This window comes from Pelodiscus sinensis, chromosome 5 (genome assembly GCF_052426305.1).
Source record: "Pelodiscus sinensis isolate ZL-2025 chromosome 5, ASM5242630v1, whole genome shotgun sequence".
Lineage (NCBI taxonomy): Eukaryota > Metazoa > Chordata > Testudines > Trionychidae > Pelodiscus > Pelodiscus sinensis.
In genome coordinates, this window is record NC_143056.1 from 6,660,517 (window position 1) to 6,686,457 (window position 25,941).

Genomic DNA, 25,941 nt, shown 5'->3' on the forward strand with positions numbered 1-25,941 from the left:
AACTTCTCTGCAAGCAGGTCTCAGCCGAACAACTGGAACGTATCCTGATACCAGCCCCGGGGAGCTCAGCGGGACGCGGTTGTGTTTTCTCAGCACCTTTGGGTGACCCACGTTAGTGGTATTGCCCTCTGTCTGCACGGCTGGCTCCTTGACGGACAGTTACACCAGCCAATGGATCCTGCACTAGCCCACACCCCTCGAATCACGCCCCCCCCGATTTAGCCCAGAGCCCGGACTCTGCTTGGCAGCTGCAAGCTCGCAAAGAAGAGCAGGCCGGGCTCCTCCAGGAACCGCAGAGTGACTAACCGAAGGGTAACGCTAAGCAGTCGGCCTTCCCTTCTCCGTCACGTCCCACGTCAGCCTCACTTCATGCACCTCCTCTCCTGCTATCTCTCTGGGGGTTTCCTCTGGCACCCCCCTCTGGAGCACCCAGCTGCCATGTCTGGCCTGAGACCCCGAACATAAAGATGCCTGCCCTACAGACAGGGGAGCCGGCAGCCACGCCAGGTCCCTGTGCAAGGTGGCAGGTCTCACTCTGTGCTCCCAGAATGGGCAGGTCGTTGCGCAGAAGGGGTGGAGCCTCAGGAATAAGGGGCGGGGCTAGGTGCTGCCAGGTAGGTGCACGACCTGGACTGCAGTGCGCCCCGAACACCAGGAATGTGAGCAGTGATTCAGAGCCTGGGCCGCTGGGTCCTTTTGAATTACAGGGCCCCGGGGCAGTTGCCCCCTTTCCCGGCCCCCCTGTGGGCAGGCCTGCTTGCAGGGCAAACACAATTACCGACCTCCTCCTGGTGCATTCCTGTCCCTTCCCCCCATGGCTAATTCAGGGGCTGGTCTGACCCTCACCTCCTACTGATGTCAGCAGAGCTGAGGCGTTTTGCCACCTCGCAGGCCGGCGTGGCCTGTCTCCCTGCCCGCGGAAAAGCGGGGAAAGCTTTGTGAAGTGCTGACCGCCGTCTGTGACAGGAGGTGGGTTAAGAGAGAGTGTCCGGCGGGAGACCCCGAGACGAATGACTTTAATCGGAAGGGGGCGCTGAGTCCCCACTCCAAGGCTGGGCTAAAATTACGGCGGGTAAAGAAGCGGCGCAGGGGCTCTGACCTTCAGTTTGTGCTCGTGCTCCTTGTTGACCCGGGACAGCAGCTGGGCCTTCCGTCTGTTGAGCGCGTCGATGAGGGCGTCGCACTGGGCTACCAGGCAGGCTTCGAACTCCACGCTGTTCTCCTGCGTAACAAAGCATGTCTCACAGCCGCGGGGATGTCACCGGCACCTGCTGCCAGCCACCCAGTGGGGGTGGAGGAGGGCCCGGGGCCCCAGGTGTGCGCTGGGAGGAAGGGCTCTGTTGGGTGGTCGCCATTACCTCCGGGACAAACGGCGCGCGGGTGCGTCAGACACGCCTGGGGCCCAACCGTGCAGCCCTCTCTCCGGCAAAGTGCCCGCCGCCTTCCGTCAGGTGTGACGCTTGGGGCTATTTTAGGCTCTGTTTGGGTTAGTTGAGCTACCCCGCACAAGTGTTAAACGAACGTCCATGGGCCACGATGAACCTTCCTGGCGCTGAGCAAAACCTACTCCGGGAACAGTCCCAGCGGACACCGTGGGGCGCCAGGTGCTCCTCAGGGTGGCTCAGCTGGGCCCTGGACACTGTCCTGCAGTGGGGCTTTCTATGTCCATGGGAGGGGAGATGAAGGGGGCAGGCTGCTCTAGGGGTCAGCAAGGGGCTGGAGGAGGCGTGGAGGAGCGCTTGTCTGGAGGGGCCCCCCACACGCCAACTACTCTGACTCCATCTAGCTGGAAGCTCCCATTGGTGGGGCGCATGGGTGAGGGGAAGGAACCAGGGCCGTGTCCAGACTCAGGGTTTTTTTCGGGAAAAGTAGCCTTTTCCCGAAAAAACTTCCCCTGCGTCCAGAATCAAGCCGCGTTCTTTCGAAATTATTTCGAAAGAACGCGGCTTTTCTTTCGATGGCGGTAAACCTCATTTCACGAGGAAGAACGCCTTCTTTCGAAAGCTCCTCTTTCGAAAGAAGGCGTTCTTCAATGTAAAGAGGCCGTCTTCGAAAGAGAACATCCAGACTTGCTGGGTGCTCTCTTTCGAAAAAGCGGATTTCTCTTTCGAAAGATCCGCCTGCAGTCTAGACGCTCTCTTTCGAAAGAGGCTCTTCGATGGAAGGGACTGGGAAGGGACTGGGAAGGGTTGTCTTGGGGAGGGATAACAGTCTGTAGGCTGGGATGCATATAGGAGGTTAGATTAGATGCGATGGGTAAATACCGGAGGAACTGGAAGAGCCGAAACCAGGTGGATTTGATGGAGGATGCATATATTTGTCCCAGTGTTCGAAGGGTTCAACCACTTAGCTGAACTCTTCCTGCCTCCACCTGGTGAAATGGTTACTTTGTGCTGCATATTAAATGTTAATTGCACTAATGACGAGCTGGAGGATGGCACCTGGTAATGTCCTTCAAGCAATTTACCCATGCACAGTCTGTGCGGTGCTGTCAACACGCTTTGTTGCCTTCGGGCTCATGTGCCTCGCGCCCAAAAGATTGCAGATTTGATCTGCACGTTATCAGCACCACGCTAATTTGGGCCTGCAATAATTCCTTAATCCCGAAGAGTTTCACTGAGCTGTCGGAATCTGTATTCCCTTGGGGGTGCTAGTTGGGATGAGAAAACCCTCTGATGGTTTGGGGGCTATTATGTTCATCCGGTCAGATCGGGTGGTTGCGAACCTCGATTTCGGGGGTTATCGAACCAAACAGGAACTGCACACGACACTGAGCTGTACCTCGGTACCCGGCGAAGGCACCACCTCGTCCCTACATCCAGCAGAGTTCCCTCAAAATGGGGCCAAGATGGGAGCCACTGGCCCAGCCTATAACATGAAATCTTGTCAATAAGGCATTTGTTGGAATAACTCACGAGCACTAGGGCGCCGCTAAGGTGACAGCATTGAGTAAGTAGGACTGAGGTTCCCGATTACCTCAGGCAGGGTCTGATTGGCAGCCCTTACTCAGGTGAGACCTCTCACTACATTCAGCAGACTCAGGTATCATTACTTAGTATGTCCGTTGCCGGAGCAAACGGGGCCCCTCCCCCCCATCGTGCTAGGGGCTGGACAAACACAGAACAAAACGATGGCCCTTCCCCCAGAAGTAGCCGCGGCGTCCTCATTGGGAGGGCTTCCAGGCTTAGAGTTGAGGACACGCTATTTACGCGCTTCGCTTGGCGGGGGCCTCCCTGACTTGAAAGGGGCGTCGCGTGCGAGCCAGTGAAGCCAGTGAGACAGCTCGTGCGAGGAAGTGCTCACCAGGAAGGGAGAGGGCTGCACGGTTTAGCCCAGTGGGCCCCCTTGCCCGAGGAAGAACTACAGGCCGGCTAGCGTGGGCCACTCTCACACTGATGTCACCTCGCTCTGACGTAACATCCCTCAGGGGGTTCCATGAGGTGAATCAGGCCCTGAACCAGAACAGGCTCCGGGATCAGCTCATAGAGGGAAGGACGCAGCTAACTCGGTCACTGTGTACATGAAGTGCGTTCAGGGGAACTAGGCTCCAGATCTAGTCAGTGCTGCTATCCACGCTGCTCCCCCGGAGGCACATTCACATCCGACACGTACAAACCGGGGCCGGGAAGCCTGCTGGATTCGGCTGGCGGGGCGGGAGGAAGGGGAAAGGCTGCCCTTCGGCTGGGAGGGGGCGGGGAAGCGGGCATTTGACTTGGGCAGCAGCGGAGATGGCTGAGGGTTCATCCGCGAGTGCCTTGGGGAAGGGAGAAAGTGGCCTGGGCGAACAGCCAAACAAGCTGCCTGCGTGAGAGAGAGCGGCGCTTTACGCTGTCGGAGTCTAAGCCGCGTCTGCTGGAAGCTTTGCTGAACGTTAGCCTCGAAAGCCTGTTTTTCTGCGCCACCCGCTCGCTTTCCCCTCGTGCGGACGGGCGCAGTTCGGACCCACAGCCTTGCCATCCCCAAAGCTTGAGGGACGGGATACTAATCCTTCCACTGAAGAAACCCAGGGGATCAGAAACAGCCAGACCGTAGCACTGCCTCCTGCTTAGGTAGGGCTGGATCCCAACCCCTCTCTCCCACCGAATCGCACTGTGCTGTGAGGAGATTCCTGTTGATTTCTGTGGAGATCACTGCTCCGGGTGAGGGGGTCAGAATCTAGCCCCAAATGGCTTGATTTTACGCCCACAACAGCGTGACTCTGGCAGTATTTCCAAAGAACATACAAACAAATTCCCTTAAAAATCAGACTAGCATGTTTAAACTCCCTCATTTTGTGGGCATGGCTAGGCAGAGGAATCTTTGCTTCTCCTACAACTGGTACACGGACACCCTTGCGGACTGCCAGACTGCAAATTAGAAGAGACTTTGCATCTCCCACTGGCTATCCATCATCCGTGTTCCTTTGGTGAAGCCAGGACAGGCCGAGGCAGTGTTGTTCTATGGGCAGTGAGGTGGAAGACTGACTGATAATTATCTAGTATAGGTTGAACCTCTCTAGACCGGCACCCTCGGGACCTGACCGGTGCCCAACCAGAGAATTTGCCAGAGGTCAATATTGTCTAGCAGCATTGCCAACACTTCCACGGCTCCCTGGGATGTTAGAAGACATGTGGGGGAATTAGAGCTAAAGAACAGAACAGAACACTGAGGCTACGGCTACACTGTCATTGTTTTGCAGAAGAGGATATGCAAATGAAGCTCTCATTTGCATATCTTCTTCCGATTCTTTTTGCGGAAGAGGTTTTGCCGCTAAAAAGCCCCATGTAGACGGGGTCATTTGTCGGAAAAAACCCCGTTTTGCGCAAGATCCTTTATTCCTTAGAAGATTGAGGTTTACGGGATCTTGCGCAAAAGGGTTTTTTTTTTCCTGACAAATGACCCCGTCTACTTGGGGCTTTTTATCGGCAAAATCTCTTCCGCAAAAAGAATCGGAAGAAGATATGCAAATGAGAGCACCATTTGCATATCCTCGTCCGCAAAAAAAACGGCAGTGTAGCTGCAGCCGGAGAGCCAGGATTGGTGGCTGTAAACAAACTTTATGGGACTGCGGGAAACTTGGCCACACCCATGATGAGCGGACATCCAGCTAATTCAAATCATGCCGGATCACGGATGTTGCCGGACTAGAGAGGTTCAATCGTAGCTGCTGCTCCTTGCACATTCACGAAGAAGTCCTGGTGACAACCCCTGAGGGAGGGAATGAGTACATCAGCTAGCAGGAGGCTAAGGGAGGAATGCCAAGGGGTCCGTAAATGTGGGGCCAGCTCTGTGTGTGGGAGGGGAGCACCAAGCAAAGACAAGACATGGAGGTGATGCATGAAGTCACAAACGGCGTATTAACCTGTTGGGGGTTTGTTTCTCTAGCGGGTTGGTATGGTACCTGGATTTGCTGAACCATGTTTCGTAGCTGCACCAGGAACTCTTTGGCTTCCTTGGCTCTGTCTGACAATCCATTCAGCGCCTGGGAGAGCTGGCTCTGCACGCAGAAAGAAATGCAAAGCAGGTTAGCGATAACCGGGGAATAGAGGAGTAAGGCATGGCATTCATTCACACCGGGGAACATGTACTCTGGCCCCATGTCGTCCATGGAGGAACCATTCTCTAGTGATTGGTCTGGAGTTCAGAGTCCAAGCCCAGACCCCCTTTAGCTGTGTAACCTTGGGCAAATCACTGGTGGTAGCCCCGTGCCTCAGTTTCCCCAAATGTAAACAATGAGAGGAAGGATGGTCCAGTGGTTAGGGCGTTACCATGTGACTTGGGAGCCTTGGATTTGGACTTTTCTGGATGACCCTGGCCCAGGCACTTAGGGCTTGTCCACACAAATATTTCATTTGCGGCAAGCGAGGGCGTGATTCTAGCTCCCCTGCCATGCACTGTGTCCGTGTGAACCCAGCTGATGCCACTAACAGCTTGTTAGTGAGCACCGGGAAGAGAAGCTGGCCCCAAATGGCCTGATTTTACGCCCACAACAGCATGGCTTCAGAGGTGTTTCCAAAAAACGTTCAAACAAATTCCCTTAAAAATGGGACAGCAGCACTGCAGGTTAGAAGCAGACTTTGCATCCCCTGCAATAAATAGACACAAAGGCTGAACGTTTCAAACTCAGGCCACTAGATCCACAGACAGGCACCCCGGTAAGCAGCCTGAATTTGATGAGAGGAGCACTCAGTCCTATCGTGCATGGCACCTTATAGATTATCGAAACTGGCGACTCTCCGACAGGGGGTCAGAACCAGGGCTGGCTTAGACTCCCGTGAGCCAAGAGCTGGAGCCAAAGCCCAACCCTCACTTTCCAAGGCCCCAGCCTGTCTGTTATTAAGTTCTTCTCCCTAATTTCTTCTATGCACACTGTCGCTACCCTCCAATTGCCTGCCATGAATTGTAATTCATTGGATTATGTTATATTAACACTTCAACATTATTGGGGGAAAACACCCTTCGATAAAGATGTTTCACTGTTTCTGAATCAATCATTGTCGGAACTCCAGTGCAGTGATACATTTTGGAATTGGAACTTTTCATCCTGATTCAGGGGGAAAACAAATTTCAAAAGGCCGGAATTTCCCACAAGCTGGACATACCATTCTGCAGCAAGCTCCACTCAGAATCTTTATGTATTTACCCGCATGGACACCTGAGACGCAGGGCAGTCCTCTAACACTCATCTGGCAGAGGGACACTGAGGCACAGAAGGCATGTCTACACTATGGAGAAGATCGACCCCCCCAAATCAAATGCTGAGGGCAGCCCCCTCTGATGATGTGTACAGGAGGCCCCCGCTTTGCGACGGCCTGATTTACGACCCCCTGCACTTACGACCTTTTCCATAAGTGTGGAAGGGGCCCAAATCCCCCAACTTACGTCCTCGGCCCCGCATGTATGATGGCGTGTGACACCTGTCGTAAATGTGGATTCAAGTTACGACGCCCCCGACTTGCGACGTTATCTCCGGAACTGATCGCGTCGCAAGTCGGGGGCAGCCTGTACTCCTCTTTCTGCGAGGAGTAAGGGAAGCCGACGGGAGCGTGTGTCTGGTCTAGTGTAGACATAGGCAGAGGGACTAAGTGACTTGATCAAGGTCACACAGAAAATCTGTAGCACAGCAAGGCACTGACCCCAGCTCTCCGGGGTCCCATCTTAGCACTCTGTCCCTTCGAGCACAAAGGTTACTTACGCTGTAGCAGCTTCTCACCTGAGATACTCCAGCAGAGACTGATAGAGCCACGGGGCAAAACACAATGCTCCTACTAACTAGCTAGCAGTTTTCATTTTCATAATGGTAGAGATGTAGCCGTGTTAGTCTGGGGTAGCTGAAGCAAAATGCAGGACAATGTAGCACTTTAAAGACTAACAAGATGGTTTATTAGATGATGAGCTTTCGTGGGCCAGACCCACTTCCTCAGATCAAGTGGGTCTGGCCCACGAAAGCTCATCATCTAATAAACCATCTTGTTAGTCTTTAAAGTGCTACATTGTCCTGCATTTTGCTTCATTTTCATAAGGCTTTCCTATCTCCCCCCCGATTTTGAGAAGTGCCAATTCCACATTGGCTCTATGCAATTCTCCGTCCCGTGGGCTACAAGCGCTGCTGTTTCTGTGGCGAAGGTATTTGCTAGAAGACTGGTGGAAAGTGACTGTCAAAGGGGCGCAAGCACGGCCAATGAAAATTCACTGAGAAATGGCCACTACTATTTGCAGCAATTCGATCGCCATGGCAACCTACCTCATCAGTTCTGTCAGACCCTCCCCCTCCCCGGGGACACTGAGGCAGAACAGCTGGGAGGGGGATGAGTCCGAGGTCCACACGGTGCCACCAGGCATCCTGCACAATGCAAAGCCACCCTCCCGCAGTACCACTGTCCTCTGTGCACTTTGGGAGCCCCCCTGGTGACATCACAGTGAGGCTGGGGGCTGAGGGTGCTCCTCACCCCTGAGAATCAGGCCCCGTGTGTTTCAAGAAGCAGGCCTCGGCTAAGCAGTTCAGCCCCCGATTCCAGCTCTCCTTCCTCCCACCCGTCGTTCCATTTCGAGGCTTTTGCTGTGGGTTTGTCTCCTAAAGTTTTGCAAAATGGAATTGGCAGGAAATCGATGTCACTCGTAAAACCGATTTCTCCTTCCTGATTTTGTTATGGCAGTGCCTCCAAACCCCGGCGCAGGCCCCTCCGTGCAAGGTGCTGCACCGGGGTGCTCAACACTGACCACCGGAACCTTCCCCGCCCCCTGCTCCGCCTCTTTCCCCAAAGCCCCGCCCCCTGCTCCGCCTCTCCCCGAGACCCCGCCCCCTGCTCTGCTGTTACCTCTCTCCACCACAACCGTTCCTGAGTGATCCTCCAACTGACGTGCTTGCTGCCCTCTAGTGGGGGAGGTCAGCTATTGCAGGTAACTAGACTTACCAAACACTGCCAGCTTCCCTTTTCGACCAAACTATCTGGTTGAAAACTGGACACCTGGCAGCCCAAGGCTGGACACGCATCTGTGTGCATTCCCGGTCTCCAGGGTCCAGGAGTTTACAATCTGAACAGACAAGAGGAGACACGGTGCAGGTGTCCAGGGTCTCCCAGCGGCAGAGGTGGGAACCGGCCCAGCTCTCTAGAATCCCAGTTCCAAACTGCAGCTATTATCTCACCTGGCGATCACGAAAGTCTAACAACACCTGCCCCCTCCCCCACACGCACGAGAAGTCCCAGCGTTCTGCCAAGTGGAGCAGTTTTCAATGACTGTACTGCAGATGCGCAAGGGGATGGCCCCTTCCTGCCTTTGAGCCCGCGTTAGAGCAAAGCTTCCTTTGTCAGCGAGCTGGGGGTAAAACTGCTCCTTGCCATCCATCTCTCCTGCTTGTGCAGACCAGGCAGCTGACAGGATGATACACAGCAAGGCAGATGCGCAGTGCATAGACAATGCTGCTGAATGAGGGATTAGAGCAGGCAGTCGTAGGCACATGCACAGCAAGCAGAGGGAACCGTAAGGTACAGGAAATCCATCCATCGGCTGTCGCTGCTTTCCCTTTCTCAGGCCCCAAGAACGGCCTCTGTTTATCTAACGCAGTGATTTCACAGAGCGCTGCAGAGCTAGGGCGGGAGGTGGGAGGCAGAGCAGGAAGGCTTCTTTTCTTTGTGGAAATTGAGCCCGGAGGCAGTAAAAACCCTGGGAACCACATTTGGTCACAAAAAAGTAGCTGGGCCAATTGGTCCCAGGAGTTCTGCATTTGCGCCTTGTTAGTGGCTTCTCCGCTGCACAGAAAAGCAGCCCAGAGGTTATTGCTCGTTGCTTTCGTTTTGCAAGCAGGGATGTAAAATCCCAGTTATTCATATAACTAGTTAAACCTTAGCGTTAACCAGTGAACTGGCTAAGAGGGATCCCACTCCCGATCCCCCCCACTCGTGCTTGGGGCTGCTGCTCCTGGCTCCCTCCTCCCCTGTGTTTGGGGCTGCCAGCTTCTGATCCCCCCAATGTGGGTAAGCCAGCTCCCAAGCGCAGCGCACTGCTGCGGGCAGAGGCTGTTCCCAGGTACCGATTAACCAGTCCCCAGTATGGATCACCTGATAAGTGTGATGCTTACCAGGTAACCAATCAATCAGTTACCCTTTCACATCTCTATTGGCAACTAGGGATGTTAAATGTAGATTACTTGGCTAATCGAATAGTCAATGCAATTTACATCGACTATTCGATTAGCCAGTAAGGACTCCCCAGCTGGCTGCACACGGCGATCAAAGCATCAGCGCCATGTGGAACCCAGAGTCTGACCCCGGGCTTTGAAGCACCTGCTCTTCTCCCCACATTTGCTGCTTCTTTCTGAAAGAGGCACCAAGGGACGGGGGGAGCGACTAGTTGACTAGTGTGTCGACTAGTTGTTCACGTTCCGATAGGCAACTCACACTTTCTTCTTGCCTTTGAATTGTCATGGAGATTCTCTGCACCCAAGCTCCAAGTCACACCGCCACGTTAACCCAGGAGATCTGCCTTTCTTTCCACGACAATGCGCTAGCTTGTGTTCTCTACACAGATCCTGGCAGAGGTACAATTCAAACAGCGGCCTCTTGCATTTTTGGATAGGAATGAGTCAAGTTTCTTTGCTGTTTACTTTGCAATTCGCTACACGTAATTTGGTGGCAGTTTTTACACTTGTTTGGGGGTAGGGGTTTTGTTTTTTTTTTTGGCTGACTCTCAAGATGCAATCGAGATACAAAGGCGTATTCTGAGTCACTGACACTCCAGTTCCAAAGAGGATGGAGAGAGGCTGTTCTCAGTGGTGACAGATGACAGAACAAGGAGCAATGGGCTCAAGTTGCAGTGGGGGAGGTCTAGGTTGGATATTAGGAAAAATTATTTCCCTAGGAGGGAAGTGAAGCCCTGGGATGGGTTCCCTAGGGAGGGGGCAGAATCTCCACCCCTAGGGGGTTTTTAGGTGACAAAGCCCTGGCTGGGTTGATTTAGTTGGGGTGGGTCCTGCCTTGGGCAGGGGGCTGGACTAGATGACTCCTGAGGTCTCTTCCCACCCTAGGATTCTATGGTTCTAAGCTGCCCTCCGCATGCTGTCTGGTCTGAATTGCCAGTTTCAACCCCTCTCCCACGACACTCTTGCCGGCTGTGTCCATTGGTTCTGATTTCAGACGCTCTTTCTCCCCTGTTACTCCAAACCTCCGCTCACAACAGGCATGCAGGGAAACAGGAGGAAGGGCTATTGACTGACAGCACAGGAAGGGACACAAGGTCAGAGCGTGCAGTGCCTGGCAACACTCACTAGGCTCAAATTAAAAAAAGAAATTGACATCAAAGAGATTAGATGGAAAACGGGCGTCAACAGTTTAATGGCCCAGAAAATGGCCGTTCTTATGTTCTTAAATGACCTTTCGGCTGCGTTCCCGGGAAGCTTTCATACAACCTCCAGGATTTCTGCATTTCCTCTGTAATTTATTGTGGCAGAGTCATTAGGATGTGGAGCTAATTGACAAAGGCGTGTCTAATAAAAACAGCCTTGCTCAGTGAGTCCTGGATACCTCCCCCCACTGCATCCCCCAGGCACAAAATACACCGAATCAAGGGATGCTGGTGACACTCTTAGCCCATAGAGCAGCAGGGCCTGTTTTGCACCACCCTGGCGCTGGTGTAAATCAGGAGAGCTGATTTCCAGAGTGGAGAAAGATTTGTGTAAAAGAGGTGTGGGATCGGGATCAGACCGTATCAAGTTGATTCCTGACTAGATCAGTGTACCTAGGCGAGGAAGGTGGTGGGCCAAATTCCTTGCTGGTGTAAACCGGTGCGGCTCCATTGCAGGCAGTGATGCTGCACCTGTTTGCACCTGGAGAGAGCCGGACCCACCCTGTTTTAGTGTCTGGCTTTGAGAATTCCAGCACCCAACCACTGTGGATAAAAGCCCCTACTCAGCATTACAATAACGACCCATTCTGAGGAGCAGACCCCGGCCAGACGAGATAAGGAATGGACACAAATCAGAAAAGGCAACACACAGAAACCTGTTGGGGAACATTCTGACTTGCCCGGGCACTCCTTAATGCAGGGCTACTCAACCTTGGAAGCCCCGGGGGCCACAATGATACTCACAGCACATGCCTAGGGCCGCAACTTAAGTGTGGTTGCATATAGACGCAAATAAATATGCAAATATATGCAAATAGCTTCTTTCACACTGATGGGCATGAATACAAAGATTAAGGCAAGACTAACACAACACGCAGGCCCCATTTAAGTCAGTTCTGCTGATATTAATCAAATGCAATAGTTACCCCATTTCCACCCCTATGACAGCACTTGTAATGAGCAATGACAGTCCAGGAATTGAACTACTACAAGGCATCTCAACAGAAGACCACTCTGTGGACTCACCATGGAGCGTGTTCCCAGTGGAGGCCACGTTCAAAGGATCCCACCTGTGGGCTGCACGTTGAGTCCCACGTAAACCCAAACCGCACCGGGGGATGCAAGCAAACAGGCCGCGGGCATCGCATGTTGAGTAGCCCTGCCTTAATGGAGCTCAAAGTCACCCTACTGTTTCTGGCCAATTTCACAAGCCAGCTCCACAGGGAGGCCTCAGAACTCAACTTCATTTACAAGTTCAGAAGAGGTATGAGCAGAGACATTGGCTCCCTACACTCCACATCCTAAAACAAACAGTGGGTTCTTAAGAACACGTAGTACCTTCTCTATCAGCTTCATGTAGTATGGGCCCTCCAACTGACTATTCTTTCCCCATTTCCCCCTTCTTTTTCCTTCCCCCCCCATCCGCTATTTATTTAGAAATTGGACCTTTAACAACTCCAGTCATCTGAAGAAGTGGGTTGTACCCACAAAAGCTCCAGGATACTACCTACAGCAGTGGTTCCCAAACATTTTTGATTTTTTGAAAAACCCTCATTGCTCCTTTTGATGCAACGGGCTCAACGGGTGCCAAATGAAGAGAAATAAAAAAGAGTGGGACTTTTCAGCTTTGTAAAGAGGAGAGACTCATGGGGGATACGGTAGAGGTCTATAAAATCATGACAGGTCTGGAGAAAGTGAATAAGGAAAAGTTATTGACTTCTTCCCATAACTTAAGAACTAGGGGTCACCAAATGAAATGAATAGGTAGCAGGTTTAAAACAAACAAAAAGACGTTTTTCTCCATGCAGCACACAGCCAACCTGTGGAACTCCTTGCCAGAGGATGTGGTGAAGACCAGGATTTTAACAGGGTTCAAAAAAGAACTAGATAAATTCATGGAGGTTAGGTCCATCAATACTTATTAGCCAGGATGGGCAGGAATGGTGTCCCTATCGTCTGGAAATGGGTGACAGGGGTGGGTTCGCTGGATGATTCCCTGTTCTGTTCACTCCCTCTGGGGCACCTGGCTTTGGCCGCTGTCGGCAGACAGGACACTGGGCTGGATAGACCTTTGGTCTGACCCCGTCTGGCCGCTCTTATGTAGTTAGGCTCTGACTCTGGACCACTCCTGCCCAGAACAGGGAGTGGATAGCACCAAAAATTGCAACGCAGAGCTAACGCGAGCCGATGAATGAACACAATTACCATGCAGGAAAGCTCTGCTCGGTTTGGTCTTCCAACCAAAACTGGTGGCTCCTTTTCATAAGCCAGCCTGCCCTTTTACTGACACACTCCTCTCCGTGTGCCGAGAAGAGGCGTGTCTAGCTCGCATTAGCATCGCCGGGAGTGAAGCGGTTTCAATCTCCCAGCACCGAGCTGGGAATACATCCCTGCTCTGTGCCTGTTGCGTAACCCTCTTCTTCCGGGAGGGCTCTCAATGGGATTTTTGTCTGTCTTTGATTTTCTGTCGTTGCAGAGCTCGAATGAATGCTCGCCTCTACTGAGACGCAGAGAGCTTGTGCCATGGGGCACCCTGACATTCTGTGACCCCGGTCGGGTGAGGGGGCAGTGCTAAGGGATTCCAGGCAGGAAGACGTGTGTTTTCTCTTTTTCCAGCAGAAATCCCGGAAAGCAGCATTTCAATCTCCCAGGCAGAGGTCAGGTTATCCTGTTACTTCTCCCTTTTCACATCAGGGGAGTGCCGTGGATGTGGGTGGAGTGACTCCAGTTCTGGGCTGGAGCGAGTGAGCGGAGAATTAGGCCAGTTGGTCTCAAATTCAGTCAGTCTCACTTAGACTTGGCATGATAACACATGACCGAGGGTCTCGCTTCTGTAGGAGTCGTGGACGCTTGATCTGTAATGTTTCCAAGGGGGGCAGAGGGAGGGTTAGGAGCAGGGATATCTGGCACTGCAGTGACAGGCGCAAGAGCGAGCTGTTCCCGATACTCACTGTTGTTACAAATCTGTCCCTTGGGTGTGGGTGATCAGACCACGCCAGGGATCTTATAGAGGAGAGTCGAAGGATTGAGGGCACCACGAGGGTAGCATCCTTATATTAGTTCTAATCCGCATATATATCAACAAAGATGTGACGATCGCTTGTATGTAATTGCGAGATATTCTATTCCCCTTTTCAAGCACACTCACACAATCGCACTGATCAGGGGGCCAACCCTGAGAGCAGCTGGAAGAGTCTGGAGATCTGGCAGTGCACACGTCTATTGATTCGTCTCCACTGATGCCCCGGCGCGAAGGACCCTCAGACACTTCTAATTAGTAGCTCTGTCGATGAGTCACCGAGAAACTGCTGTGTACAACCGTCCTCCGAAACTGCTGTATAGGACTTTCCTCTGGGTAGCACACAAACAGTCACTCTTCTTAGCCTGGCTTTTCTCATGTTGTTCGTCCTATAGTCACTTGGTGCCAATGAGTCCCCTGATGTTTCGCCTCTTGGCCTTCGGCGTCTTCTGTCCACTCCTCAATCACACCCTAGCCACACTTATTCCTATTCATTCTTACCCCGTTAATTCATTATCTTCAATACATAAATCAATACAATCTGTAGGAATCATATCACTGTGCCAGAAATCTGTTGTCGGTTCCCAAATTGGACCTGGCAGTGACTGCCCCATCCTAGCCACAGGTCAGTGACCAGGCATGTGGAGAAGACAGGGAGGAAGAACCCCAAGAATATATGTAACCTACACCCCCTCTTGAGTGTAGGTGCTCTGTTGTGTCTAGTAGCATCCTTCTGCTCCCCAAACTGGTTTCTTGATCTTGTCTTGAGACAGGACTTGAAGCAGTCACATGTTAAACTTCCACCATATTTAGCAACATTTTAGCTGTTTCTTTTTTGTTTATCATCATACTGAATCTTCCATCTGACTAGGTGGCTTTGTTCCTTGTTCACGTAGCTTAGCAAGGATTTAGGACGATCAAAGGGGCAAACAACCGCCAAAGTGTGTCTCAGGCAAACAGACAGGCCGCAATACTGTCTGACCATCACTCTCATCATCTGGCACCTCTCCAGGCGGAGAACGGCAGGGGGACCTCATTTCTTCAGCGTAGCTTTGCCAAAAACGTCTGCATGTGGCTTCCCCTACAACTAACCAGGCTGTTTCTCCTCCAGGCTAGGAAGGAAGAAGGGAAAAGAGGGAGGTCTTTATTATTATTTCTAATTCTAAATACTTGGCAGACACTCAGATGGGGCCCATGAAAGTATCTCCTTGGGCAGGTGGAGGGCGATTGTAGATGCTGCACCAGTGGGGTGCGTGGCATAAACGACTTCATATAAAAAAATGAGCAAAAGTGTACGTAATCTTTGACCAGCTCTGCTGGTAACATAAGAATGGCCTGACTGGGTCAGACCAAAGGTCTATCTAGCCCAGTGTCCTGTCTTCCAACAGCGGCCAATGCCAGATGCCTAGGGCTGCCAGGTGTCCGGTATTGGCCCAGACAGTCCGGTATTTGTGGCTTCTAGCTGGTAAAAAAACGGAAAAATACCGGACACGTAAAATGTTTTTCTCAGACGGAAGGCTGCTTGGGACATTCTTCCCCAGCCGTGTCTGTTGGGGGCGGAGGGAACGTGGGGATTTAAAGGCGCAGTGACTCTTTTTTTTTGTGCGTTTGGTTTTTTTTTTTTGGCTCAACAACTTTGATCCTCCCCCCCGCCTTTTTTTTGCTCAACCAATTTTTTCCCCACCATGTTTGGTATCTTTTATGAACCCTACCGATGCCCCAGAGGGAGTGAATGGAACAGGGAATCGTCTCCTGCCACCCATTCCCAGCTTCAGACAAACAGAGGCCAAGGACTCCATACCTACCCATTCTGGCTAATAAGTATTGATGGACCCAGTCTCTGTGAATCTATCTAATAAGTATTGTAACGCTGAATGCCTGAAGAGTTATAATGGAGGTGGGGGCTGATGTCATGCGCTGTTTTCTTTTTAATGCAGGAGAGCCACATCCTTCCGCTCCTGCTGTGGTTACCAAGTGTGACTAATTAAAATTGGGTATTTCATTCAAAGATAAACAGCAGAAGCTGAGGAAGCTAAACTGCTGATCTGGTGTTCCCTGCAGAGATGGAGGTTAGGACTGCAGGCTGAAGCTCTCTCGTTCAGCACCCTTGGGCTCTGACTGGTGCCGCAGCAGAAAATTTGCTGAATCACAGGAGGTCAATGCTGTTTAGCAGCAGCAGCAACACTTCTACTGCTTACTGGGCTCTTAGCCCCAGTCTACACTAAGGCTTTATTTCAAAATTACCTCCCTTAGGTCGAATTAATAAGCGGAGCAAAACACTACCAAGCCTGTGATTTTGAAATAACGGGCCACTTATTTTGGAATCTGTACCCCTGCTTTTCTCAAGGAATAACACTAATGTCGCAATAATTATTTTGAAATATGGTGCTATTTTAGAATAACTACTTCCCCGAGGCTACGTCTACACTAGGGCTGTGTCTACACTGGGCCACTTATTCCGGAAAATCAGCCGCTTTTCCGGAATAAGCTGCGAGCGGTCTACACTGGCCCTTGAATTTCCGGAAAAGCAACGATGCTCTACTGTACAAAATCAGCCGCTATTCCGGAAAAACTATTCTGCTTCCGCTCGGGCATAAGTCCTTATTCTGGAACACTGTTCCGGAAAAGGGCCAGTGTAGACAGCCCAGTAGTCTTTTCCGGAAAAAAGCCCCGATCGCGAAAATGATGCTCGGGGCTCTTTTCCGGAAAAGCGCGTCTACATTGGCACGGACGCTTTTCCGGAAAAAGGGCTTTTCCGGAAAAGCAGCCTGCCAATGTAGATGCTCCTTTTCCAGAAATACTTATAACGAAAACTATTCTGTTTTAAGCATTTCCGGAAATTCATGCCAGTGTAGACACAGCCTAGGGCTGTATCTACACTGGCCACTTATTCTGGAAAATCAGCCGCTTTTCCGGAATAACTTGCCAGCTGTATACACCGGCCCCTTGAATTTCCGGAAAAGCACTGACGATCTAATGTAAAATCATCAGCGCTTTTCCGGAAAAACTATGCTGCTCCTGTTCGGGCAAAAGTCCTTTTCCGGAAAACTGTTCCGGAAAAGGGCCAGTGTAGACAGCAGAGATTTCTTTCCCGCAAAAAAGCCCCAATCGCGAAAATGACGAGCGGGGCTTTTTTGTGGAAAAGCACGTCTAGATTGGCACGGACGCTTTTCCACAAAAAGTGCTTTTCCGGAAAAGCATCCTGCCAATGTAGACGCACTTTTTCCGAAAATGCTTATAACGGAAAACTTTTCTGTTATAAGCATTTCTGGAAAATCATGCCAGTGCAGACGTAGCCTACGAGTTTTCTCGGCAAAAAATATGCTAATGAGGGAAAATCTCATTTGCATATTTTCTGCCGATCCGTTTTTGTGCTAGGATTTTTGCGCAAAAACAAGCAGTGTGAACATTTTCTTTTTGCTCAAAACGCCCTTTTCCCACAAGACCCTTATGCACCAATGGTATACCGATCTTGCGGAAAAAGGGTTTTTTGCAGGAAAAGAAAATGTCCACACTGCTTGTTTTTGCGCAAAACCCTAGCGCAAAAACGGATCGGCAGAAAATATGCAAATGAGATTGTGACTCATGCAAATGAGCCCCTCATTAGCATATTTTTTGCCGAGAAAACGTGTAGCGTAGACGTAGCCTGAGTAGTTCAAACTAATTACTCCCTAGTGCTTCCTGAGGCTCTTAGTTGAGGTAGTGCATCCACCTTATCCGCCTGCCTTAGACTCATTTCGAGGCTCCCCCATAATGTGGACATGCTAGTTCAGTTTTGTTAAATCAGGAGTTAAGTCAGTTCAAGTAATTTTGAAGTACTTTCCTAGTGTAGACATGCCCTGAGAAGTCGTTTAAAGGCAAATTAGAGCAAAGTAACAGCGCCAAGAGCCAGGACTAGTGGCTATAAACAAACTTTATGGGACCGTGAGAAATTTGGCCACACCCATGTTAAGTGGATATCTGGCGAACTAAAACCGGACCATAGAGGTTGCCAGAGCAGAGAGTGCCGGACTAGGGAAGTTCGACATGTAATAGCGTCCCTTCAAGCGCCGCATTGGTGCGCCCTTATTGGCTCATTCGGCTGACAGTGGATTTGCACCCAGCACCTGCAAGCACTAAAACACAGGCCCCTGCCACTTGAGCTAAAACCACAAGCTCTGTAACTGTGGGTTGGTGTGTCTATTCACTAGAGCCCTGCATTCGCCTAGTGAGGATTACACTTAGGACATTTCTGGTCTGAGACATCTCCTTGCCACAGGACAATCCCGTCTAGTTCAGCCAACCTTTCGGTGCAACTGAGACTGTTTCCACCTGAGAACACAATGCGGAAAATCAAGAGGTTTTCCATGGTCCTTACCTGGAATAGGTAAAAACTTGGCCCGTTTCCACTGAGTTCTCCATGTGCAATTTTTGGTTTAGTCCAAAACCGAAATGCAGGCTGTTTGCACACACCCAAGGAAACAGCAACAAAATCCCTTGCGAACTGAAAACTAGAAGTTTGCACAGCTCTGCCAGCCAAGCAGTTCTCAGCATCCCCTGCAGTTCTTACAGTCCCTAGTGTGCTGATGGCTCTCTCATGCAGCCTTCTGAATATTAAGGAATGAATGTCGGGTGAGAAGGCAAGTGATAAGCAAAGACAGCTGGAGACTGGAGCAGCTTCAATAGAAAAGGGAGCGGTTTCATTCATCTGTCAATGGATTATGGTGCCATACCATGAAGGCAGGCAGGAAGAACGGCCTGTTGGTTCGATCGATGCACTGGGACTTGTGTTCATCTCTGCTCCTGATTTGCTATGTGGCCTTGGGCAAGTTACTTAATCTGCCTCCTCTGTACAATGGAGACAATAAAATGTCCTTTGGCTGTTTAGAGTGTGAACTCTTTGGTGATAGGGATTCTCTTTTACTCTGAGGCCTGGTCTATCCTAGGACCTTAGTCCAAAATTAGCCCCCAAGGTCGATTTTCTACGCAATGTAATTCCAGAAGAAGAGGCCATGAAATTCAAACTCTAGTCCTGCTTTTCACGAGGTGTAACACTAGTCCCGAACTTGTAAGTCCGAAATAATATTAGTGTGGATGCTCCGGCGATGCTAGTTCAACTCATTGGACTCCAGGAGGCTGCCTGCAGTTCCCTAGAATGCTTCCTGGGTCTCTGAGTCCAAGGCAGGCGCTGTTAATGAGGACACACTACCTCGGACGACATTCAATTCTTCCCCACAGTGGGGACATGGAACTTTGAATTCGTAAAATCGGGTGCCCAGCCGTCGAACTTAGAAAATTTGAAATAATCGCCTAGTGTAGACACGACCTAAGTGGGTGTGCATGTGTGTGCGTGTACAGCACCTCTTACAGTGGGCCCAGGTCTTCAGATTGGACCGTTCAGTGCTACTGCAGGCCACAATACTAATACTCTCTTCTTGCTGCAACCCTGCCTATTCCCTTACAGTGCTCTGGGGAGCGGTACCCAGTGGTGACCGCCTTGACTTCTCTACAAGCGCCCATTGTCGAGAGGTGAGTAACTCACGCCAGCTAGCCAGGACCTGCTACGGTTCCCTCCACCGCACCTCCCTGCCCCTCGCCGCTGGCGAGCACAACGGGCCCCACCCGCCTCAGCAGAGCCTCTGATTACAGATTCCCCTTTCCGTTCAGATTGGCTGCGTGGAGCCTTTCCTGGCGCTACTGCTGATTAATCCCCCTCCCTCCTTCCTCCCCCTCTGCGCCACTAATTTTGGTCCCGCAGCAGCATTAGCAGTCCAGTCACAAGGCAGCTGGCTCATTACATTCAGCGCACCCTCGACAGAGGCCGCGCTATTAATTCCTCGTGAAGGTCATGGAAGAGAGGGGCTCTCATGGCCGCTGACGGGGAGGAAGAGTATCGGAATTCCTTCGCCCTCCGGAAGCCGCCTGGGCGGAGCCGGGCGATGCGGTGAAACCCGGAGCGCTGCTTTGCGTCCCTGGTGAGCTGCCCTCGCTGTCAGCCCCCCAGACCACCGCCGGCCTGACTGGAAATCTCTGTCATGCCTCAGGCTGGGGGGCCGCGCAGTGACAGGCCCGATCAAAAGCCACAGGAAGTCAACGGAAAGGCAGCCACTGACTTTGAGCAGCGGATCGGGGCCCACAGGGGTCCACCCTGAAAGTCAGGTGGTGGGGCGGGTTCCGTTGTGGCCTAGGAGCAGGCTTGGGGGAAAGATGCTTTCTGATCCTGCCCGAGCATCCCCGCGCTCGTCCTACATCCTTCCCTCTCGGCCTGGCCGATGAGCCCAGCGTCAGAGTGCGGACTGCATCCAACTCTTCCCAAATGGGACATTTGGGGCAGTGCTTTACGCCGGGGTGGGAAGCGTTTTTGGGTCGGGGGCCACTGACCCAGAGGAAAAATCAGTCAGGGGCCGCACACGAGTGAGAAGCAAAACCAACCAACCAACCATTCGTTCTTTGACGCGGCCTCTGACCGAGAAGGAGAACGACACGCTCCACGTTCCCCTCGCACACCACAGACTGGGGGGGCACAGCCGAGAAGATTTGGTGTGCTCCAGCCCTCCCCCAGGTCTGAGGCTCTGCACCCCTGCTTTACACAGCTCGCTGTTGGGCCCCTCTCCGTCTGAGGTAAAGCCCCTGAGAGCAGCGAAAAGCCAGCCAGCCGCAGAGGGGAGCGTGTGCATGTGTCAGCCAATGGGCACACCCACACACACACACGGCGCCGTGAGGACGTGAACACAGCGCAGTGTGAGAACACCAGCTGGCAAACACTCCCCTGGCTGACTGGATTAGTGGGAAGGGGGGAGGGGGAGGAAGGAAGTCAGGGTATGTCTACACTACCCCGCTAGTTCGAACTAGCGGGGTAATGTATGCATACCGAACGTGCAAATGAAGCCCGGGATTTGACTTTCCCGGGCTTTATTTGCATAAGCCGGCCGGCGCCATTTTTAAATGCCGGCTTGTTCGAACCCCGTACCGCGCGGCTACACGCGGCACGGGCTAGATAGTTCGAACTAGCAAGCCATTCTGAACTATCTGTACACCTCGTTCCACGGGGCAACGCGAGAGGGAAATTACCCCCAAAGCATTCAAAAACCACAAACCTGCCCAGGAAAACAGTTCAGTTACTGCGCACCTCTCTTAGCCTGGGGCAAGCAGCAGACAGGGTCTCCGGACCAGGCAGGGCTCTGGGGTTATGTCTAGACTGCATCTCTCTGTGGGCAGAGGGACGCAGATTAGGCAGGTTGACATTGCAAATGAGGCAGGGATTTAAATATGCAGTGCCCAATTTGCATAAAAATGGCCACCACGTTTTGCCGAGTCAGCACTTTGTCGGCAAAAAGCGGCAGTCTAGAGGGGGATCTGTGGAGAAAGAAAGCCTTTGTCAACAGATCCTGTAAACCGCCTTGCAGGAAGCATAAGGGATCTGTCGAAAAAGGCTTTCTTTTCTTGACAGATCCCCCTCTAGACTGCCACTTTTTGCTGACAAAGTGCTGAGTCGGCAAAACGCGGTGGCCATTTTTATGCAAATTAGGTGCAGGATATTTAAATCCCTGCCTCATTTGTAATGTCGACCTGCCTGATCTGCATCCCTCTGCTGATAGAGGGATGCAGTCTAGACATACCCTGTGAGGCAGAATGAGCCTGCAGTACACTTTCCTCGGGCTTATTAATGCCCAGGAGCGACCAGGCCTTCAGGCAGGACTAGAGGGTCCCTGGCCAGCTCCGGGGGACAAAAGGGCAATCCGATCTCCTCTGTTCAAAGGCCCTGACAGAAATTCTCCTCAGGGAAGCACAGCTGCTCTCGAACCCACAGCAATGGCAGAGCCAGACCACATGTGGGTGGAAAAGGACCCCCTGGGTTTTTACTGCCTCCTTTCATACCTGGTGCAAGGCGTTGCTGCCAACTGCAGGCCGCCAGCAGGCGCAGAGATCAGAGTGACACTAGCCTGCCACTTCTGGGGTGAGGCATCTTCCCTATCGTCACGAGGAAGCTCAGCCCCTAAGGACAGTGGGGGTCAGGGTGTGGGATGCTCCATTGTGATTTGAAACCTGGCCGGTTTCACCAAGGTTGGGGGATGCCCCGGGGGCTCCTCAGCACTGACAAGCAGAATTCAGCTGGACAAAGCTCCGATGGCCTGAAATACGGGATTATCAAGTACGTTCGCCTGCACCATTACGTCTGGCTGGGGCTCTGTCTAGAGGGCCCCTCCGCCCCAGCGGCTGCAGCATGCTCGCTAGTCCAGTGGCCCTCAGCCGTTCCAGAGGGCTGCACCCCTCTCCGGAGTCTGATTGGTCTGGCGTACCCCCACGTCTCAAAACAACTTGCTTACGGAATCAGACACAAAAACGCCAAAGTGTCACAGGCCACGATTACGGAACGACGGCTTTCTCGTTTTGCCACGTAACCGTGGTTCACGAAGCGTGGTCCGCGGATAACCGTCTTGCGGTTGGGGCTCGCCCCACTCCTGAAGTGGGAAGCCTGAGCTGGTGCTTCAGTCCTGCGCCCCCCACACCCCGCGAGGCTGGAGAGCCAGCTTCCTGCTGCGGGGGAGGGGAAGTTGAGTCTCACAGGCTGGTTCTGGCTTGTGGGGGAAGGAAGTGACTCCGTGTGCTGCCGCTCTCCCTCCCCTTGGCCGGAGAGACAGCCGCACAGGAAACTGCCCAGCTGGAGGCTTTTCCCACTGCTCCCATTGGCCGGAATCACAGCCAATGGGAGCAGCAAGAGGCAGTGCCTGGGAGCAGCGGGAGGCACGAAGCTGGATAAGTACCCCCATTTCCCCTTCATGCTCAGACCCTGCACCGCCAGCCTCCTCATGCACCATGCTCCCGCTGAAACCCCGCATCCCCATCCGACTTCTGCACCCGTCCTCCCTCCCAGACCTCCCCCCCTCTTTGTTTTCATGGGTGGTTGGCTGGTGGTTCACGGAAGGGTCTGTGTTGAAACCACAGTCATATAATTATAAAATCAATCAGAATACAAATATTGTACTTCCATTTCAGTGTATAATAGCTAGACCCATCTAAAAAGGTCTGTAGGAAAAGTTAGTTGATACTGGCTTTGCTTAGTGCTTTTTATGTCGCCTGTTGTAGAACTAGGCAAGTATCTAGATGAGTTGATTTGGCCCTTGGAAGACCTCAGAGTACCCTGAGGGGTGTACGTGCCCCGGTTTGAGAACCTCTGTATAGTGCCCAGCACACAACCGCCCAGCATTGCTACAGCAATCAAGCCTCTTCTGAAATATAGCTGCTGTGTTCAGCGTCATTGCTTTGCTGAGGTCCTTGGGTACCCTTGGACGGGCCATTCTTCCTTCAGTGTCACACCTGAGACACAGGGCAGGCAAGAGGAAAGAAACGTGGCTTCCAGGCCTCTCCAGTGGCTTGCACTAAATGCCACCGGGCCTTTTTCAGTTTAGTGTTTGCGGTTCTGGCAGGGCAGGGCACTGAAGGGAGGATCGGATCCCTCCTGGGTTCTTTTTCACCACCGCCGGGAGCAGGGAGGAGAGTGACGGAGAAATGCAGATTGCAAAGGACAAACCGTAACGGCTCAGCACACTACAAGCCATGGATTCGGGCCGTGTGCCATGATGTGCCGCCCACGCTGTGTGCTAAGACGCAACGCCGGTGTGCAGATACACTCCTGCAGACATGGAGACACTGCTGGGAGAATAGACAGGCGGCGTGGTGAACTGATACTGCGCACGCAGATGGGGACAGGTTGGAGAGGTCCATGCTTGTGACTCCCGCTGGAGCTGAGGGTGGCGCTGGCATTAGAATGCAGCAGGTAGCATCCAGAGTAGATCTATTAGCAAAAAGGAGCGGGAGGAACAGTCCTTTACTTTCACTGTCCGCAGCAGATATCCTGCAGAACTGATGTTGCGTGGTTCAGGGAGCATCCGTAGCCGAGTGGCATAGACGACACCCACCAGTTCTGGTGCTGTGAAGTACGAGGGCAGCCCTGGGCTCACCCCACACGTTCGGCTATTCAGGACCTCTGGCTTTCTGCCTGTGGGTCTGAAGATGCTCTCACCCCACAGCAAGCGGTGTGACTACAAAGCGCTGGCTGCACAGGAGGGGGAGAGAGACAGTTGCACTCAAGCACTGTAACCCACACACCTAGTGTGGTTACTGAGCAATACAAGTGGCACCTAGACCACAGCAACCGCTAAGATCAAGAGACCTCTACAGCACGGGCCGCAGGGCGGTCAGGACTCTCCATTGCTAACAACATTCATGCGGAAGGTACTCTGTTGCTATGGTGATGGGCAGCGGTGCAAAACCTTAACACGGGCATGTTCTCCTGGGATGCCGGGGAGTCCAGCCCGTTCTGAAGCATGAGCCGCTATCGTAGCGCTCCTGCTGTAGCCAACTCGCCACCTGATTCTGAAAACGTAAATAATGTTGTGAGCCAATTAGCCACACTCAACCGGACCAATAGCCACATGTGGCTAGCGTGTTGGATACCACGGCCTTGGAGCACGTGCAGCAGGGAAGATGGATGGGTGAAGGGACTTAAACTCCACACCGCCACCGACTCCCCGTATCCTGTAGAGTTTTCCACTTGTCTCTATAAAACACTGGGGGGAGAGGGGTGCGTGAAAAAGGAGCAATTCCTTAGCACTTCCCCGAAAAGGTAAGTCAGAAAACAGCCTGGAGCTGGAGGCAGTTGCTCAAACCATCACTGGGTTTGTATTAGGACACGAGCGGCAAGCCAAAACCGGGGTCTCTCAGGATGTTCCGCGGAGCAGGAGAAACTAGTGCGAGGCAGGGCTTGCCAAACGGAGCGGAGTTTACTGTACGGGTGTCTCTTGGAGGTAGCTTTACTTCCAAAGAATGCTCCAAGCGCTAGGGCTGGCGCCCAAGAGGTGTAAGTCAGTACCGCCCCACCGATTGCTGAGGGGCTACACTGACGTCACCAGCAAAGGAGCTGACCCGGAAAGTACACGTCCTAATTACAAGCAGACCGGTGCTGCTGGCTCCGAGCACGCTTCAGAGAGAGGCTGAACACTCTCCCTGGGTATGTCTACACTAGCCCCTTCGTTCGAACTAGGGAGGCTAACGTAGGCATTCGAAATTGCAAATCAAGCCCGGGATTTAAATATCCCACGCTTGATTTGCATCTTCCCGGCCGGTCGCCATTTTTGAAATTAACAAATCCGGACTAACTGCCCATGTCTACACGCGGCAGGGACCTGGTAGTTTGAAATAAAGCTCTAAATCGAACTACCTGTTATTCCTCCTGGAATGAGGTTTAACAGGTAGTTCGAACTAGGGCTTTATTTCAAACTACCGGGTCCCTGCCGCGTGTAGACGTGAGCAGTTAGTCCGGACTTGTTAATTTCAAAAATGGCGACTGGCCAGGAAGATGCAAATCCAGTGTGGGATATTTAAATCCCGGGCTTGATTTGCAATTTCGAATGCCTACATTAGCCTCCCTAGTTCGAACTAAGGGGCTAGTGTAGACAGACCCCCTGAGAGTTCTCCGCTCATCCCAAGAGGAAGCGGATTTTCTGCACAAAGCGCTCATGTTCTTCCTCTAGCACCCCACAAAGTCTGGACTTCTGTCTCCCCACAGGTGCCATTTCTGAGTGCACTGGAGTGCCGGGCAGGAGCTCCGTGCCGTTACCAGGTCACATGGGCACTGTGTGCGGTGCGGGGAGGATCACCGATGGGAGCCGGCAGAATAAACCCCTGGAACCAATTTGAGGGCGGTTATCTGCCTGCAGAGCTCCCTGCTGCAGCGGGCAGCATGACAAGCATTTTCCTGGGCCTTCGGCTGGCTCGCGCCCACGGAAAGGCGGCGCCGAACGCTGAGCACTTGTTTTTGACAGCAGACACCAGCATCTGGCCCGGCAGCTAATCTTCTTCCCCTTTCTCCCACTCCCGTGTCACACCCACCGCTATCTCCAGCCAACAGATTCGGCATGACTACAATGAAAAAGGCGGCTGTCACGGCTGTCTAGACAGAAGCCATCAGGTATCCTGCTGCTGTGCTCACAAAGGTGGGGGCTGCTGGCCAGTCCTAAGGCTCCAGCCAGTTACAGCGAGGAACACAAGTCGTCTCAGAGGTGGGCTGCCTGGGGCTGTTCATGTTCAGCCTGGCGCTACTGGCCTGCTGCTTTGGGCAA

At 52.5% G+C, this 25,941-nt stretch overlaps 1 protein-coding gene across 5 annotated transcripts in view; it reads right to left on the reverse strand.

The window, feature by feature from the left end:
* TRIM9 (tripartite motif containing 9) overlaps nt 1-25,941 on the reverse strand; it is a 129,824-nt gene that overhangs the window by 55,589 nt on the left and 48,294 nt on the right. For all 5 annotated transcript variants that reach the window (XM_075926184.2, XM_075926183.2, XM_025181313.3 and 2 more), the window contains exons 2-3: nt 5,381-5,476; nt 1,100-1,222 (exon numbers count right to left, since the gene is read on the reverse strand). In XM_075926184.2, the coding sequence (XP_075782299.2) occupies nt 1,100-1,222; nt 5,381-5,476 (219 nt within the window). The remainder of the gene's footprint in view (nt 1-1,099; nt 1,223-5,380; nt 5,477-25,941) is intronic.